The sequence below is a fragment of the Grus americana genome, chromosome 8 (genome assembly GCF_028858705.1).
Source record: "Grus americana isolate bGruAme1 chromosome 8, bGruAme1.mat, whole genome shotgun sequence".
Classification (NCBI taxonomy): Eukaryota; Metazoa; Chordata; class Aves; order Gruiformes; family Gruidae; genus Grus; species Grus americana.
The window spans coordinates 6441535-6458057 of NC_072859.1; the positions used below are offsets into that span (position 1 = coordinate 6441535).

The 16523-nt window shown below is 62.0% G+C and overlaps 1 protein-coding gene across 1 annotated transcript; it reads left to right on the plus strand.

The window, feature by feature from the left end:
* Positions 1-1134: 1134 nt before the first annotated feature.
* On the plus strand, positions 1135-11929 carry QSOX1 (quiescin sulfhydryl oxidase 1). The gene is made up of 12 exons (XM_054834328.1): positions 1135-1448; positions 3600-3700; positions 5030-5078; positions 5259-5361; positions 6170-6260; positions 6487-6632; positions 7077-7211; positions 7406-7535; positions 9434-9556; positions 9665-9809; positions 10054-10233; positions 10625-11929. Exons 1-12 carry the CDS (start codon positions 1154-1156, stop codon positions 11353-11355), a joined length of 2229 nt encoding a protein of 742 aa, XP_054690303.1. The 5' UTR covers positions 1135-1153; the 3' UTR covers positions 11356-11929.
* Positions 11930-16523: the final 4594 nt, after the last annotated feature.

A 16523-nucleotide genomic window follows, 5' to 3' on the forward strand; every position in this document is an offset into this window, starting at 1 on the left:
ACAGCAAGGTGTGATAATCCCTTAAGCATTTAATTGCAGCTGGCAGGGCTGGAGCAAACCCTCTTCTGGCCTATTTGCATCAGCCTGGACCCGCAGAGGATGCATGGCAGCAATCCCACAAGGGTCACGTCCGACGGGCTCTGTCCCCCACAGCTGGGCCGTCTCAGGGGGGCCCCGTAGCTCCTCCAGAGCCATGCCCTGTGTGGAGGCCCCTGCCCTCCGCTGCCACGACAAGGCTTGGCTCTGGCAGGCTTGTTTTTCTAGCGTGGCAAGTCCGCCTAAAATACCTAGGTGGGGCCCAGCATGGCTAATGGCCTTCCTGGGGACCGAGCCAGCAACCAGCCCTCAACAGCCATGGGGGCCCCCTGGCCTCAGGGGCTGGGGATGTAGTGGAGGGGCCGGATTTCAGGGCCATTTCCATGCCAGCGGTGCCTGGCTCTGCCCCGGGGCTCTGGGCAACGGGCACCTTCCGTCAGGGAGCCGGTGACGTGGGTGTGTGCGTGAGCCATGGCACGGCCAGGCTGGTGGGGAGGCTGTGGCCGGACACGGGGCCCCTTGGGATGGAGGGCTGCTTTTGTTGGGGGGAGGAGCTGGATTTTGGGGCCTTGGTGGGTATCCTTGTTGCATATCCCTGGCAGGGTTGGGGCGAGGGCAGCTGAGTCTCCAGAGTCACCATCCTGCGGGGTGTCCCGGCAGGCGCTGCCTGGTGACGCTTGCTGACGTCAGGGCGTCCAACCAGGGTGCTGCCCTCAGGCCGGTGGCTCCCCTCAGGGATGACCGTAATGGCGGCACCGCGGGTTTTGGGCCTGAATCAGCCGCCTTCGCCTTTCCTCGCTTTATCAGAATTTTATCATTTTATTCTATCCATCCCCTTGCGTGAGGGCAGCACTGCAGCCTAGCCCCCCTTGCCCTGCGACGCTCCCCGCGGTCCCCAATGCCGGGCAGGGGCGGGGGGGGCGGGGGGGGGGGGGTGTTTGGGGTCCCCCATGATGTGGGGGTGTCGGGCTGCGGTTCTGCGGGGTGCGCCCCTGCGCGCCCGACAGGGGGCGCTGTGATGCGGGCGTCTTGGCCCCGCCCCCGTCCCCGCCCCTAGTGGGCGGGGCGTGTGTGTGGCCCTAAAGGCGGCGGGCGGCGGCGAGCGGCCTGGCGGGCGATGTGGCGGCGGCGGCGGCGGGCGCGGGGTGGCGGCGGTGGGGGGGGTGGCGGCGGCGGCGGCGGGGGGGTGCGATGGTGGCCGGCGGTGATCCTGGTGCTGGCGTTGTCGCTGCCGGTGGCGCGACCCCGCGGGTTGTATTCGGCCACTGATCCTTTGGAACTGCTGGGGACCGGGGCGGAGGGGCGGCTGCTGGGCTCCCCCAGCGCCTGGGCCGTCGAGTTCTTCGCCTCCTGGTGCGGGCACTGCGTCCACTTCGCGCCCACATGGCGGGCCCTGGCCCACGACATCCGCGGTGAGTCCCCGGCCCGGCTGCCCTGCTTCCCCCTGCCCCCTTCCCTGCATCCCTGCCTGCCCTCTCAGCATCCCCAAACCCTCCTTGTGCCCTTGCCCTTGTTTTTCATCCCTGTATCCCTGTCTCTGTCTTCTGTCAGCACCCCGTTTAATGCCCCGTGTTTCTGCCCCTGTGTCCTCATCAGCACCCTTAAACCCCCCTGCATCCCTGTCTGTTCTGTCAGCACCCCTCAGTCCTCCTGTGTCCTTGTCCCATCGTCCTCCTTTCCATCAGCACTCTTAAACCCTTTGGCCCTGCATCCCTGGCCCTGCATCCTCGGCTGCGACAGCACCCCTGCGTCCCCTCTGCACCCTCCCCATCAGCATCCCTCAATCCTCTCTGCCGTATCCTCCATCAGCACCCCTAAATCCCCTGGTGTCCCTGCTTGAGCCTCCCTGGAGCGTCAGCCTGGTGCGAAGGCCCAGGCCCCCCCCACCACGATGGCCAGGCCCAGCTTAGCAGCATCCCTGGAACCCCTTTGGCTGGGAGAAGCTCAGGCTGAGCCTGGCCTAGGCATGGGGGGGTTCTGCTGCCCCCCCAGACCCTCCCTCAGCCCCGTTCCTCCCCGGTGCCTGCAGGGAGAGGCTGGCAGGGTGCTGGGGCCGGGTGCTGATTCCAGCTGGTTTGTTCCCAGCTTTGACCTTGATGCCTGGCCTGGCTGGTGCCCAGCCCTGCTTGGGGACCTGCACACCCCGCTGACGGGCCCCTCACCCCGCGGGGGGTCGTTCTGCCTCCCCTGGCATCCTGGGGTGCGCACGGCTTCTCCCTGTTATTGTGCTAATTGATATAGCAAGGTAGATGCCGGGTGAGTCAGGGCGCCGGCCGGGACGGGCATCCCGTCCCTCTGAGGGGATGCCGTCCCTCCCAGGGGATGCCGTCAGCTCTCCCCAACGGGGCAGGATGTGAGGAATGGGGTGCGCGCCCGGGCCCTGCGGGGGAACGCTGGCTCTCCTGGCCTCTCTCCAAAATGGGGTCCCCTCGGGGCTCCCCGCTCTGGAGGCTGGACTGTGGATAGGGTGCCCACGGAGGCAAGGCAAGGAAGCCACCCTCCGTGCCACTCGACGTCCTCGCTGCCGTTCCCACGGGTGGATTTTCACAGGAGTGGGCTGGACCGGGAGGATGCCAATGCTGGGGTGACCTGCTGGCACCACGTGCTGATGAGTCCGGGAGCGTGCCTGGCTCCCTGCAGCAGGGCTTGGCACCAGCCCTCCTGTGCTGCTGCTGCCGGGGCAGTGGGAAGCGGCTCGTCCGCCCCGTCACATGCGACACGGGATGGTCCCAGCAGGTCCCCACCTTTGGCAGGCTCCCGCCTAGGGTGCGGGCTCCATCGGTGTGCTGGCACCGCCGTGTCCCTCCCTGTCCTGCTCAAAGGAGAGGCTGGGCGTTCTCCGGCTTGTGTCCTTTATGCTAAGAAGGAGCCATTTCAGAGCTTTTATCTCTATCTTGCTGCTGGTTTTCAGAGCTTCCTGCTTGAAATGCCTCCGTGCCCCCTTTTTCTCGTCTCTGTTTTACCCCAGGGACCTGCTGATCCTCCCTGGGGAGGTGGCAGTGGAAAGCTGCAGAGGGGTTGCTCAGCACCTGGGCTGGCTCTGCCGCAGCACCCCGGCTACTGGTTTTGGGTTGTTCCCTCTTGGTTATCAACCGTGCCCTTGATCTGGGGCGAGACGAGCTGGAGCCCATGTTCCTTGCTCTCCCCGAGCTGTGGTTAGCCATCCCTCCCCTTCTCCCCGTGGCTTCTTCCCGCTGGGGCAGAGGCTGGGCAGGCAGAACCAGACAGGCAGGCAGCTGCAGGCAGAGCTGCCTGCACTTGGGCGCCAGCGAGGGCAGGGCGTGCAAAGCCCGGTCCCGCCTTACACGGCTTTCCCCACGCTCTTGCCGCATGAAAAGTAGGGTGCCAGACACCAGTGTGGACTACAGCTTCGGGTATTTGGGGCTTGGAAACCATTGGTTGCTCTCCTGTGAGGGGTGAGCCGTGATTTTGGGGCCGGGAGGAGCCATGCTGCCTGTGCAGCAGGAGATCTCTGCTGTCTCTACAGTGGTTAGGGGGAGTGGGGCGGTTTTTGGGGCCACAGGGGGGCTGAGCTGTGCTGACTGCATCCTCCGTCCCCGCAGAGTGGAGGCCTGCGGTGATGCTGGCGGCCATTGACTGCGCCGACGAGGCCAACCAACAGGTGTGCGCCGATTTTGGGATAACCGGCTTCCCCACGCTGAAGGTAAGGACTGTGTGCTGGGCATTTGCCTGTGCCCTGTTTTCATCGTGTGCTGCCTTTTGGCATGTCCCTCTCTTGCTCAATCAGATCAACAGCACTATTGCACCAAAATATTCCCTTCGAGGCTTTGCAGGCTGGAGCTGTTTCACCCTTCCCCAAAACGTAACTGTGGCTGGGCTGCAGCCGGCACAACTTCTGGGTGATGTAGCAATAAGGAGGGGGAAAACCAAAATGCTGCTTCATAGTGAAGTATAGAGACTGGATATCTCCTAGGACGGGGGAGAGTCCGAAACTTGAATTGGATACTCCTGGGAAAGGCTGCTGGAGGGCAGAGAGCGGTTGCAGGTGCAGGTTTTGGAGGAGGGCGCTGGGATGCTGCGGGAGGCCGCACGGGGATCAACCGGGAACCTCCTGCGGCGGCTGGCGAAGTGCCGTCCCTCCTCCTGGGCCCGTGCCCAGCCGCTTAGCTGTGTCAATACTGCCGTTTCGCAGCGTTTCCCACTGCAAACAGAGCCTCTCTCCAGCACAAGCAATAAAGCCAAAGCGCTCCAGGTGCAGGCAGCAAAAGCCAGGATCACTTTGAGACAGAACAGGGGAGATAAGGGTTTGGTCAGACGTGACCTCAGTCCCAGCTTACAGGCTCAGCCCAAGGTGGGGTCATATTTAGGGCTTTGCTAGCCAGGTTGGCTTGTGCCCCAGCCCTGCCCTGGGGTCTCACCGAGCACCTGCTGCCCGTGGGACATTGACCAAAACATCTCCGGGGGCAGAGAGGCACGCTGATGTGGCGGTGCCAATAAGTCACTTGCTTTGCATCCTTTGTCGCCACCAAACACCTTTTGCAAACAGCCCGAGCTCCCAGCCCAGCCTGCAAAGCAAACACCTGTCTGACGCAACCTGGTTTCGCCGCTCCGGCTGTACTATGGGCACTGAAGCCACTGTGGGAGGCTAGGAGTGGGGGAAAAGCCCCTTCTGCTTTATGAGAGCTCTGGAGCAGGGAGACAGCAGTTTGCAGGACCGAGAAGGTCCCGGCTGCCTCCCTGGGACCCCTGGAGACACCTGCCCTGCTGCCTGCCAGCGCTCAGCCCTTGGCTGGACACGGCTCCCAGCCCATGCCTGCATCCCTCCCCTCCAGGGATGGCCAGCCAGACGGGGACACGGCCGGGAGCTCCCCCTGCGGTGGCTGGTGTTGGTTGGCGTGCTGTAACATCGTGGGGAAACTGAGGCAGAGCCAGTCCAGGGGGAGCCTCTGCCTACTGGGCTGCACTGCCTCCCTGTCCTACTTCAAACTCATTCCAGTTTCCCCTTGTGGTTTTTTTTTTTCCCCTCTTTCAGTTCTTCAGAGCTTTTAGCAAGAAGGCAGAGGATGGGATAAGGATTACCAGTGAGTATTCAGAGCCGTGGGGTTTTTTTACCCCAGGTGCAAACGGCCCTGCTGCCCGCACCCCCCATGCATTGAGACCTCAAAGAGCCTGGGGGGGGCAGCTCAGAGCGGTTCCCCTCGGCTCAGTCCATGGAACTGGTTTCCCAAGAACTGACCCCTTGGCATCCTGTCCCCCTGCAGATCCCAGCGCCACCGTTGAGGACCTGCGCCATGCCATCATCACCAACCTCGAGCAGAGCCAGGATGCCTGGCCGCCTGCCTGTCCTCCGCTGGAGCCGGCGAGGTAGGGGCGGCGTGATGGGGGGGGCGGTGCGGCGTGATGGGGGGGCAGCTCTGGCGGCCTCTGTCCCATGGAGAGCAGGTTTCTGGGGAAATCCTGAGCCCAAAATGAGCGTGGAGCAGCCACTGCATCACCCATGTCCCAGGGAGATGCAGGTGACCTGGCTGGCCGTTTACGTGGCCCGGATGAGACGGGCCATGTTGTTGCATCTCCTAATGAACCTGCTCATCAACCTTAATTAGAGCAAGCGGTGCCTGGAACAGGAATGTGGCAGTACCGTGCCGTGCCGGGTGAGGCCGCTGCCGCTAGCAGCTTTTTCCTGCTCCAAGAAAGGGTTTTCTTGATTCGGTACAAATTTGTTGGGGTCTGAGTTGTCTTTTCCGGACACAGGCGGTTGCTCTGCTGTTCTGGGGGGAGCATTTGGCTTTCCCAAAACGATGGTCAAGCCAGGCACGTGCTTCAGATCTCCAGTGCCTCTGTGTCCTAGCAAAACATCCAACAGCCCTGCTTGAAGTTCATTGCTGTCTTTCCCCCTGGGTGAGCGTGCAGCTCCCCGCTGCCCTGCCCTGCCTGTGCTTTGTTTTCTGCCTCCTTGGCTGACCCTGGCAGCTTTTTTTCAAAACCTGTGAACCAGAGCAGAAAATTGGGCTGGAAACTTCAGCGGGGAGGACTTTCCCGCTCAGTGGGGCTGAACTCGCACAAGCATCCCTTGCCAAATCCCAGCACACGAGGGCTGAGCTTCTTTTGGGTGGGAGGGCAGAGCATCCAGCTGATGCCGGGGCACCTGCTGCCATCCTCTTCTCTTTTGCAGCGCGGAGGAGGTTCGCACCTTCTTCCAGAGGAACAAGGACCAGTACCTGGCGCTGATCTTTGAGAAGAGCGACTCCTTCGTGGGCAGAGAGGTGAGTACAGCTGCATTTATCCCCCATTTCTCTTGAAGCTGGTGTCCTCAGTGCCTGATAACTCCTTGGCAAGGAAATCTTCTCCTGGCAGCCTCCTCGGTCGGCTTGCACACTGCTTTGCAGGTGCAAAGTGTTATACAGGGTGCTGAATAGCCCTGCTGTGTCCCTGGTGGGGCTGGGGATCCCACCATCTCCCCAGCTGACCCCGGGGCCCCTGGGCTTGCAGGTGGCGCTGGACATGCTGCAGTATGAGAATGTGGCGGTGAGGAGGGTGCTGAGCAGCGAGGAGGAGCTCGTGGAGAAGTTTGGCGTCACCACCTTCCCCTCCGGTTACCTGCTCCTCCGCAATGGCTCCTTCTCCCGCCTGCCTGTGTGAGTGTGGGACACGGGGGGGGGGGGGGTGGTCTGGGGACCCTGGTGGGGTGCCAGGCTTGTGCCCTATCTCTCCACTCTCCTCTGTAATTGCGGGGAAGTTCATTAGGAAGGAGACGGTGGCAGGGTTGGGCAGGCTGGCAGGGGGCTGCTGGTGAGCACTGAACAGGGCTGCCAGCCCCTCCTGGAGCTGGTGGGAGGGAAAACGGATGGTGGCCGAGCCGCCCCTCCGCCACATCTGCCTGGAGGTGGCACAGCTCTGCTCCGGGGTGTGTGCCAGGATGCCCACCACCGGGGTGGCTGGAGAGTGCGGAGCACCCCACGCTTGTTCCTGAGGTCCGAGTTGCCCGCCTGGCTAAGCCTTTGATCTTCTTTACTTCCTCCTTGGGGATGGGGGGCTGTTTGGGAGGGAAGAGGGTCTTGCTCACGGCTTCTTCTTTGCAGGCACATAGAGGCGCGCTCGTTCTACACCTACTACCTGCGCACGCTCTCAGGTGTCACCCGCGGCTCCTACAAGCTGAATGCAACCATCAGCACTTCCAACGAGACCGCTGCGTCCCAGCCAAAGCGTGCCGACCGGTCAGACCCCTTTCCCCCATCATTTTGGGGCTGTGGGAGGCCAGGGCTGGTGCGGGGAGGAGGCGCTGTGGCCATGGGTGAACAACGGGCTCGGACCGTGCCTTTTCCCTGGGAGAAGCTCCAAATAGTGGCTGGGTCCCTGGGGGTGGCGATTAATGGGCTGACGGACCATTGTGTTGCACTGCCCTCCCCAGTTCCAAGGTGTACATGGCCGACCTGGAGTCCACGCTGCACTACTCGCTGCGGGTGGAGGCTACCCGTGCCGCCGTGCTGTCTGGAGCCCAGCTGGCTGCTTTCAAGTGCTACGTGGCCATGCTGGTGAAGGTGAGGAGCTTTCAGTATCAATAGAGGAACCGTCCGCGCCTCCCCATAGCTATTTATAAGGTAAAATGCAAACGCAGGCTGCAGACCGTGTCCCAGCGCTCGCAGGTAGCGGAGCGTGGCCGTCTCCCAGTGCTCGGTATGGCACAGGGCCATCCCCGTCCCCACGGAGCTCCAAACCCAGCCCAGAGGTCCCGGCCAAAAACAGATGCCGGAGAGTTTCAGAGGAGACCTGGGGTGCAGGTATCAGTGGGCAGAGCAGGCTCGGCGCTTGCAGGAGGTGTCATGTTGAGGCAGTAAGTCTTTTCAGAAGAGACGCTGTCGCCCGCTGGGGTGGCAGAGATGATCAGAGGGGTTTGTAACTCTGATCGCCTGACTTGGATGCTCGGCTTGGGGAGCTGATCTCTGTGGGCTCCTTTGATAGTCTGGGAAAGGGACTCCCGCTCTGAGTCGGGCTCTGGAAGAGCCTAATTTAAGGTCTTTTTTTCTCCTCTGTGTAAGAGAAAGTGTGTAGGAGCTTTGAGCTAGCAGAAGCAGGGCTGTTTAATTTCGTGGTCCGATGGAGCGCTGCGTTTGCCTGAGGTTTCCACCACTGGGGCTGCAGGAGCCCTGTCCCCGTCCCCATCCCTGTCCCAGCCCAGGCTCCATGGCAGGCCTTCGGTGGGCCATGCCCGCCTTCTTTGCTCCCTCCTTCGTTACCCAGGGTCTCACACTCAGTTTGGACCTTGCGTAGCCTTCGCTGATGTGGGAGACACCCCCTGCTCCCACCCCAGCCCGCTCTCCTCCAGCAGAGAGCTCCATACACAAGCCACTGGTGCAACGAGTCTCAAGTCCTCAGCTCAGAGCTTCCCATGGTTCTTCCTCCGCTTGCCCCAAGCTATTGGCCTCGCTATTTCTCCCTTTAATGAGAACCACAGGGTTATGGAAATAAATCCCCCATTGCACCAGCTTTCTGGTCAAGAGTACAAGTTTTCCGGGGTGGTGGGGAGCAGCAGTGGTTTTATTTGATCAGCTTTTAACTCTCCCTGCAAACCTTCCCCTCACTGGCCAAGCACTGGATTTGGCAAGGAGGCAAAACTGCGTCCTCGCCGAGGATGCCGAGCCGGCGCTGCCGTTGCCACACTCATCCACGGGACGGAGCAGCGTCCCCAGGATTGCTGCCAGCCCAGCAGGGCTCAGGCTGGGGGAGCTCAGCCAGCGGGTCCCAGCCTTAACCGTTGCCTTCCCAAGAGGTATTTAAGGCGCAAGGAGGGAGGAAAAATCCTAATGTGGAAAGAAGAGGTGCCTGGAAAGCAGGGAATCACGCGACAAAGCCTCCTGCCAAAGGAGCGGGGAGGGGAATGTGTTCTGCAGCAGAAACGCCAGGTCGCAGAATAATTCCCCTGTGAATTTGGGACTTTCTGTGTGATTCCCCACGGCCCTGGGGAGAACAGCTCAGACTTAACAAAACGCTCCTTCCTTTCGCTTCCCGGTCACTTCTCCCATGTGCTGCTGGTCTTATTCTCCCCGTGGGTCGGTCCCTCTGTCCGTCCATCCAGGCACACACTGGTGGGCTGCCCCCTCTCCCCGGAGCGCCTCTGGTTTTAAAGTGCTGCGGCTAATCGGCTTTGCGCTGACTTATGGTCAGAGTGGTTTTTTGCCTCCCTCAGATGGGGCTGAGGTTCGGAGCCTGAACACGCACGCGGCGGCCTCGCCACTGTGGGGGGACGTGCCACAATCCCCAGCCCCTCGGGGCCAGGCACCAAAACCCTGCTGGGACTGCGCTGCCCTCTGGTACCTGCTGCCATAGAGGATGCCGGTGCTGCCCGGTGCCCGTCCCGGTGGGCCAGGGGTGCCCGTGGGCTGCCCCGCTGCTCCCGGGGCAGGGTCTGGGTTTCCTCACTCCTGTCTCCCCTCTGCAGTACTTCCCCGGGCGCCCCTGCGTGCAGACCTACCTGCGGTCCCTGGACGGCTGGCTGAAGAACTGGACGGAGCCCGAGCTGCCCCGCAGCACCTTGAAGGAGGCCATGAAGAATAACAGAGACGTAAGGCACCCGCAGGGACCCTGACCCCCTTTCCCTCACCCCTGCCCCTTCCCCCCCCACCCCGTGTCATCTGTCAGCTCGGTCACGCCACATCCATCTGTCCTCCAGGCCTCCCACCCCGCCGTGCTCCCCACCAATGTGACCTGGGTGGGCTGCCAGGGCAGTGAACCCCACTTCCGCGGCTACCCCTGCGGGCTCTGGACCGTCTTCCATCTGCTGACCGTTCAGGCTGCCCAGAACGGCCCCGACAAAGGTATCGGCATCCCCGGAGGGGGCGGTTTGGGTCTCTGGGAGGGGTTGTCTGGACAGGTTGTGGCACGGGCAGGGATGCTGCATACAGGCAAAGGCTTGTCTCACCCCAAGGCAGGTCTGTGGGGAGGGCAAGAGCCGCAGGATTGGGGTGCGGGGCTGCCACCTTGTCCATGGGACCATGGCAGTGGCACCGCGAGGTCCGTACTGCCCTCCCGTCCCCCCCTCTCCTCTGCCCCCACCCCCAGAGCTGCCGCTGGAGGTGCTGAACACCATGCGCTGCTACGTCCGGCACTTCTTCGGCTGCCGGGAGTGCGCCCAGCACTTTGAGGCCATGGCGGCCGAGTCCATGGACCAGGTGGCGGGCCGGGAGGAGGCCGTCTTCTGGCTCTGGTCCCACCACAACGAGGTCAATGCTCGCCTGGCAGGTAAGGGGGGCCACGGGGGGGGAGCCGGAGCGGCTTCCCAAGGGAAAAGGGGAGGTGAGGTGGAGGAGCATCCCTCCAGGATAGAGCTGGCAACTGGCTGCATTAGGGTACAGCAGTGGGGACATCCCATTGTCATCGTCCCCCATCGCAGGGGACAGCAGCTGGTCGCGCAGCATCAGACCGCCCTGGAGATGCAGTTGGGTCTTGCATGCTCCCCGCAGGGAGCTTCCCAAAGCTGACGCGTGCCCTCAGAGAACCTCTCCTCCCGAGACGGCTCCTCCAAATGTCCCCATCCCCAGCTGCTGGATGCTCCGGGTTGTTTATATTGGTACAGGGGGAGGGCTGCATCGCATGTCCCCTCTAACCCCCTCGCTGGCTCCGGTCCCTGCAGGAGGTGACACAGAGGACCCCAAGTTCCCCAAGCTGCAGTGGCCTCCGCCGGACATGTGTCCCCAGTGTCACAAGGAGGAGCGGGGGGTGCACGCCTGGGATGAGCCGGCCGTGCTCACCTTCCTTAAGGCGTACTTTGCTCCGGCCAACATCTACCCGGACTATGCCGAGGCCGATCCCATCCCCATGGCCGGGGAGGGGATGGCTGCCAGATCGGGCACTGAGATCCCACGAGAGGACAGGGAGAAGGAGGAAGAGGAGGAAAAGGAGACGGAGGGTGAGGCGAGAGCTCCGGAACGACCGGGCTCCCCTGAGCCGCGGCGTCCCAGCATTGTGCGTATGAACCCCAAGCTGAGGGAGGTGGGCGAGGACATCGTGGACCTGGACTCCTTCAGCGAGCAGCACTTCAAGAGCCAAGCGCTGCGAGCGGCAGCCGGCCGGCGCCGGCGGCTCAGCAAGCGGGACACCATCGCCCTGCCCCAGGATGCCAGGGGGGGCCGGGAGCGCCGGCGGGCTCCCGGTGTCCTGGTCCGGGAGGAGGAGGAGGAGGCTGGGGAGGGCATGCGGAGGAGCCCCTGGCTGCGGGTGCTCGGCTTGGGCTTCTCCCGCTTGGACATCAGTCTCTGCATCGCCCTCTACTTCCTCTCCTCCATGTGCCTCCTGGGCATGTACACCTTCTTCCGCCTCCGCACCCGTGCCCGAAAAGGCCGCCCCGGCTTCCCCGTAGCCTGAGAGCGGTTGTGGGGGGCCGGGGGCTGCCCCCAGGGCAGGTGGGCTGCCCAGCTGGGGCGCCCCTCGGACGGTGTTTCGTCGCCCAGCAGGAAGGGGTTTGGTACATCCCCCCCCCCACTCACAGCAGCCGCCTCCCCCAGGGTGGGGGGCAGAGGGTGGAGGGCTGTTTTTGGGGGGAAGGAGGTGTTGGAGCATCCCCCTCTCGGGTCGCAGTGCCATGTTTTTGGGTGTGTGGGAGCTGGGACACCGACAGCGATACATGTCTCAGCACCCAGCTGCCCTTGGGAGCTCCCCAGCACTGGGCTGGTTTCAAACTGGGAAGCCCAGTGCCATGCTGGGGAGCAGCCTTTTGGGGCTAAACCACTAGTGGGGCCAGGAGGATGGGGGTCTAGCCTCCCCCAAAAAGCAGGCATTACTGGGCGTGGGGTGGCAGCTGTGGGTTCAGCTGCATTTTGTGTGTTCTCCCCCTTTGAGCTGTGGACCAGGCCCCCCGGCCACCTTTCCTTGCCCCCTCCCTGCACTCTTGCTCGCTCTCTGCTTGTCTTAGTTGAATAAATTATTTTTGCCGACGCCGGCCCCGCTGTGTCGGCTGGTCCCTGCCGTGTGGGCACACCGGGGCAGCACCTCCCCTCCCTGCCATCACCTTCCCCCATCACCCCGGGAAGAGCACTGCCTTGGTTTAAACCCTCTAAATATTTTTAATTGTTATTATTGTACATTTTCTCCTGCTTCTTGCTTCTGGGTGCACCGGTGGCCAACTGCACCACCCCCCCACCCCACGTCTGGCATGTCCCCATGGTTGGGGTGGCTTGTGGTTTGTTCTCAAGCGGGGTGATGGGGAGAGAGCCTGGGGGGGCCGGGAAGCTGCTGGAAAAAAGTTGGCATGAGCCATGGAGCTGCAGTTCGGTGCCGGCCATGCCCACGGTCCAGAGCAGGGAGACACGCATGAGCATCCCCAGGGTTACGTCCAATCCATGGGAGCAGACCCCCTGCGCCTGTCCCCAATTCTCTCTGCCCTTTTATCCTTGTTAGGAATCATTAAGGAAAATGGTTGTTTTCCAGAGCCGGGGCCATCTGCTCTCCCGGCGCTGCCTAAATCCCCCTGTAACAAATTCATTGGGATTACGCTGCCCTCCCCTAATCCCGGCCCTTCCCCCGGCATGGAGGATTTAAAAGGATTAGAGCCCGGCCGATAATAAACTTTATTAAGGGGGAGGGGGGGGTGTCAATCCGATTTGGAGCCTTTTTCTTGATATCTTCACTTTGCCCAGGTGGGAGGCGAGGGCCAGCGGGATGGGGAAGGAGGACAGCCGGCTCCGCTGCTGCCCAGGCACCCGGAGCTCTGGCTCCTCTGGCCCTTCCTCCCTTACCTACCCTCAAAATAAAAATTCTTGCTCTCTCTTTCCTCCTTCTTTGGTGTTTGTGCATGGTCACACCTCCACAGGATGTGGGGCTGACACCTCTGCCCTGCCACCACTGGCCCACTTGGTCTTGGCCGTGTCCCTTAGCTGGGTCCTCAGTGGCCTCATCCTGGCATGGAGGGGGGCTGTGTCCCCCGAGCCGGGTGCTGGTCCTGCCCGCCGCTGGGTGATCGATGGGGAAGGTCTCATCACTGCAGCCCTCCTGCCTCCTCCTTGATTTCCCCAGGGGGTTTATCCCCACCATCAATAACCCCCTCCCCATGCACCCCCTCCCTGCCAGCTGCTCCCCTGCGTGGCACCGAGGGCTTGTGAGGGGCTGCCTGTGGCTACCCCCGGCCCCAAAATATCTTGGTGGGGCTGCTGAAGCCGGGGACAGGCTGGGGGATGCGTTAGCGGGATGCAGTAGGTGGGTGGGATGCGGGGATGCTGCAGGAGGGCGCAGGGGATTGGGGCAGGGGCGGTGGGTGCTGCCGGAAGGGGGGTAGCAGGCAGCTGCAGGCAGGGCTGCCCAGATTAGCATCCCCGACAGGCCCGCCGGGGAGATTTACAGGGCCAGGGAGCTAAAGCTGCCGTGCACGCAGGAAAAAAGAGAGTCCAGTAAATAGACTTTCCGTAATCCTGTTTGGTGCAGTCCCAATCCTCCCGGCTCCAGCTCTCCCGGGCTGTGGCACCAGGGTGTCCCCCCACCAGCACCCGGGGAGCCCCGGTGCAGGGCACAAACGGGCCGGTGCAGGCAGTGGTGCAGGCAGGAGGCTGCTGCGGGGCTCGGTGATGCCTGGGGAGGGGGGGGGCGTCCCCCACCAGGATGGCGACTTCGGGGCAGGCCCCAGCACAGGGGTAGCATCAAACTGTGCCATGGCCACGCTCACGGGTGGACAGGCTGTCCTGGGTGGGGGGGCCACTCCAAGCCCCCCGAGGTGCCCTCCCCAGCACCGCCGTGAGCCGGGGTGTCCCTGGGGCTAATTACCCAAATGGCCACAGGCTGGCGCGAGGCGGCCGCTATTCCCTAATACAATTTACCCTCAAGTGCAATTTAATTTTCCGCGAGGCCGGTGGCCGGCCCCCCGCACACCCAGCCACCTTCCCACCCCTTCGGCACTCGCTCCCTCCCGCCTTGCCCCTCTTCCCATTCCCTCCTCGGTGTGGACGAGAGCCTTTCTCCACCGGCATCCCCCCTCCGCCTGCGCTCGGGCCATAAGATCGCCAGGGGTTCGCTTAATGTCAATTAATTTTCAATTATAATTAGCAACGTCCCGTTCGGCAGTGCCTGCGAGGGGAGACGCTTTCTCCAGCTGCTGGTGAGTACCTGGGTCTGACCGTGCTTGTCCTCGTTCCAGGCCACCCCTGGCGATAGGGGTGTATGTGGGATGGGGTCACGGGTAATTATTGGGGTAATTAAGAGGTGGGGAGTGGTGGGGGCTGCTAGTGGGCTGTGCAAATGGGGGCTCGGGGTGCTGCGGATGGCGCTGCCGAGAGGGGAGGTGACCCAATGCTGAAGGGTGGCTATGGCAGCTTTGGCCCCATAGGGATGCCCCCCCCCCCAGGCTGGGGGAGCTGTTTCATTATGTGACGGGGCTCTGGGAGTTGGGCTGAGACCTGGCAAACTCACTGCATAGGTGGTATGAAGCCCTGCTGTCGGCTGAGCTCCCCGGCACCTCCAAGCCCAGTCAGGCTTTGCTGATGGGGGGACACGGCAGTGCTCACACACACACACACACACCCCCCCCGAGGCATAGGCCAGGCATGGGTTTTCCTTGCAACCCCAATTTCACCTTGAAGCACCCCATTGCACCTGGGAACGATGCACTGATGTCCCCATCGGTGACACGCTGCCCTCGGTGTCCCCAGCTCCCGCGTGCCCAGAGATGGGGGTGCACGAGGGGAGGCTGGGTCTGGGTCTTGGCAAAGGGGTTTACCTGCTTTTTTATTATTAATTAATACCAGCAGGGAAGGTGTGGGAGCACCATCCCCACTTGTCCGCGGGTTTTGCATCATCGCGTCGTGCAGCTGCTGTCCTCATCCGGCTGCGTGGCCAGAGGGGCTTCAGGTGACGTGGAGAAGGGAGCGGGCCATCGGTGTGGGGCCAGAGCCCCCCCAGAACTGCCCTGGAAATACAACACTGAAAATGGTGACATTCACCCTTTTGCAGGCTGGTCACCACGGATCCTCAGCCCTGGTTCAGCTCTGGGAGGAGGAGAAAGCCTGGGGGGGGGGGGGTGTCACACCCATCACACCCCCCCTCCTCGGGCACCACTGGGACCTGGCAGCATCTTGGCTGGCACAAAGGGGGTTTGCTGGGCCAGTAGCTCGTACCCACCTGCCCCTCCCTGCACTCCAGGGTGTGCTGAGGAAAACAAGCCCAGAAGAGACCAAAAAAAAAAAATTAAAAAACAAACCCCAAAAGAAAGAGACCAAGAAAAACCTCGAAAGAGACCAAAACCCCACCAACAGGAGGAAGAGATGGACAGCAGGAAGGATGGAAGGGGACAAAGCAGTACTGCAACTGTGGGGAAGGGATGAAGGCTCTACTGGGGAGATGTGGTGAGCCAAGAGTGAGGAAGATGCTGGTGGGTTGTTCTTTTTAGCCAACACTCGTGGTGGCAGTTCCCCCCATAGCATGATGGTTCCCCCGAGGCGAAGGCTCGGCGCTGCGTGACTCCCTTTGCCTGCCGACCACTGCCATGAGTGATCCGGAGCGGGGCAGAGGGGGCTGGATCAATCTGGCAAAGCAGAAAAAATGAATGAAAATTGAATTCCCCGAGGAGAAGGGGGTGGGGGGAGCTGTTAGCCCGGCTGAGAGATAAATCAGAACGTGCCGGAGAGGAGAGACTGAGCTGACTCCCAGCAGCGGTGGAATAATTAGGGAAATAGGTTGGAAATGCAAAGTGGTGGGACAGGGAGGCCGAGGGGTGGTGTCCGTCTGTCCGTGTGTCCGGCTAAACTTCTCCCATAAATCTGCCCTAGGGACCTGCTTTTCTCCGTCCCCGGGCTGGGAGTTGCGCTCCGGTGCTGCTGGCTGGCTGAGGACAGCGCCGGGGGACGGTGGCCCCTGCCCCAAGGGGCTGGGGAGCGCAGGTGGCCGGGGGCGGCGGGGGCCTGGATGTGCTTAATGCACTTAAGAGCCAGTGCTTGATTTAGGGGAGAAGGGGAGGGGATGGGATTCACCTCCCCTGTGGTGGGAAGCTGATTTCAGGGCTCGGTGGAGTATGGGGGGGGCTCACTCCTGCAATGAGTGCACACCGGTCTCTGCCCAGGGGTGCAAGACGAGGTGGTTGGGGTTTTGCTGGCAAAATGAAGCTTTGGGGTTAAAAACCAGCAGCTCATTTAAAAAATTATCATTTTTTCCTAAGGAACTATCAGGCTTAATACGTTTCTTAGATTTTATTACTTTTATTTTTAAAGAAACTTTTTTTTTTTCCCCCAATTGCTGGTGTATCCCACCCACACATTTCCTCAGGGCTGGTTCAGGATTTTTCAGGTGGAAAAGCCTCTTCCTAGTTTGCATTTCAGCGTGGAATCGAAGGCGTGGAAAGGACGCACGTGAGCCAAGGGCGGCTGGGCTCTCAGCTGGGCTGAGCATCCTCCCCTCCCAGCGCTGCCACGTGTGCCATCTTGGAGGTTTCACCCCGCTCGGGCAGGCTCAGCGCTCCAAGCGCCCGTTAGCTGGGCAGAGTGGGATGTCACAGCGCATGGGGGCCATTTGGCACCGTTGTCCCTGAGCCGGTGACGCGGTGAGCATTAGGAAGG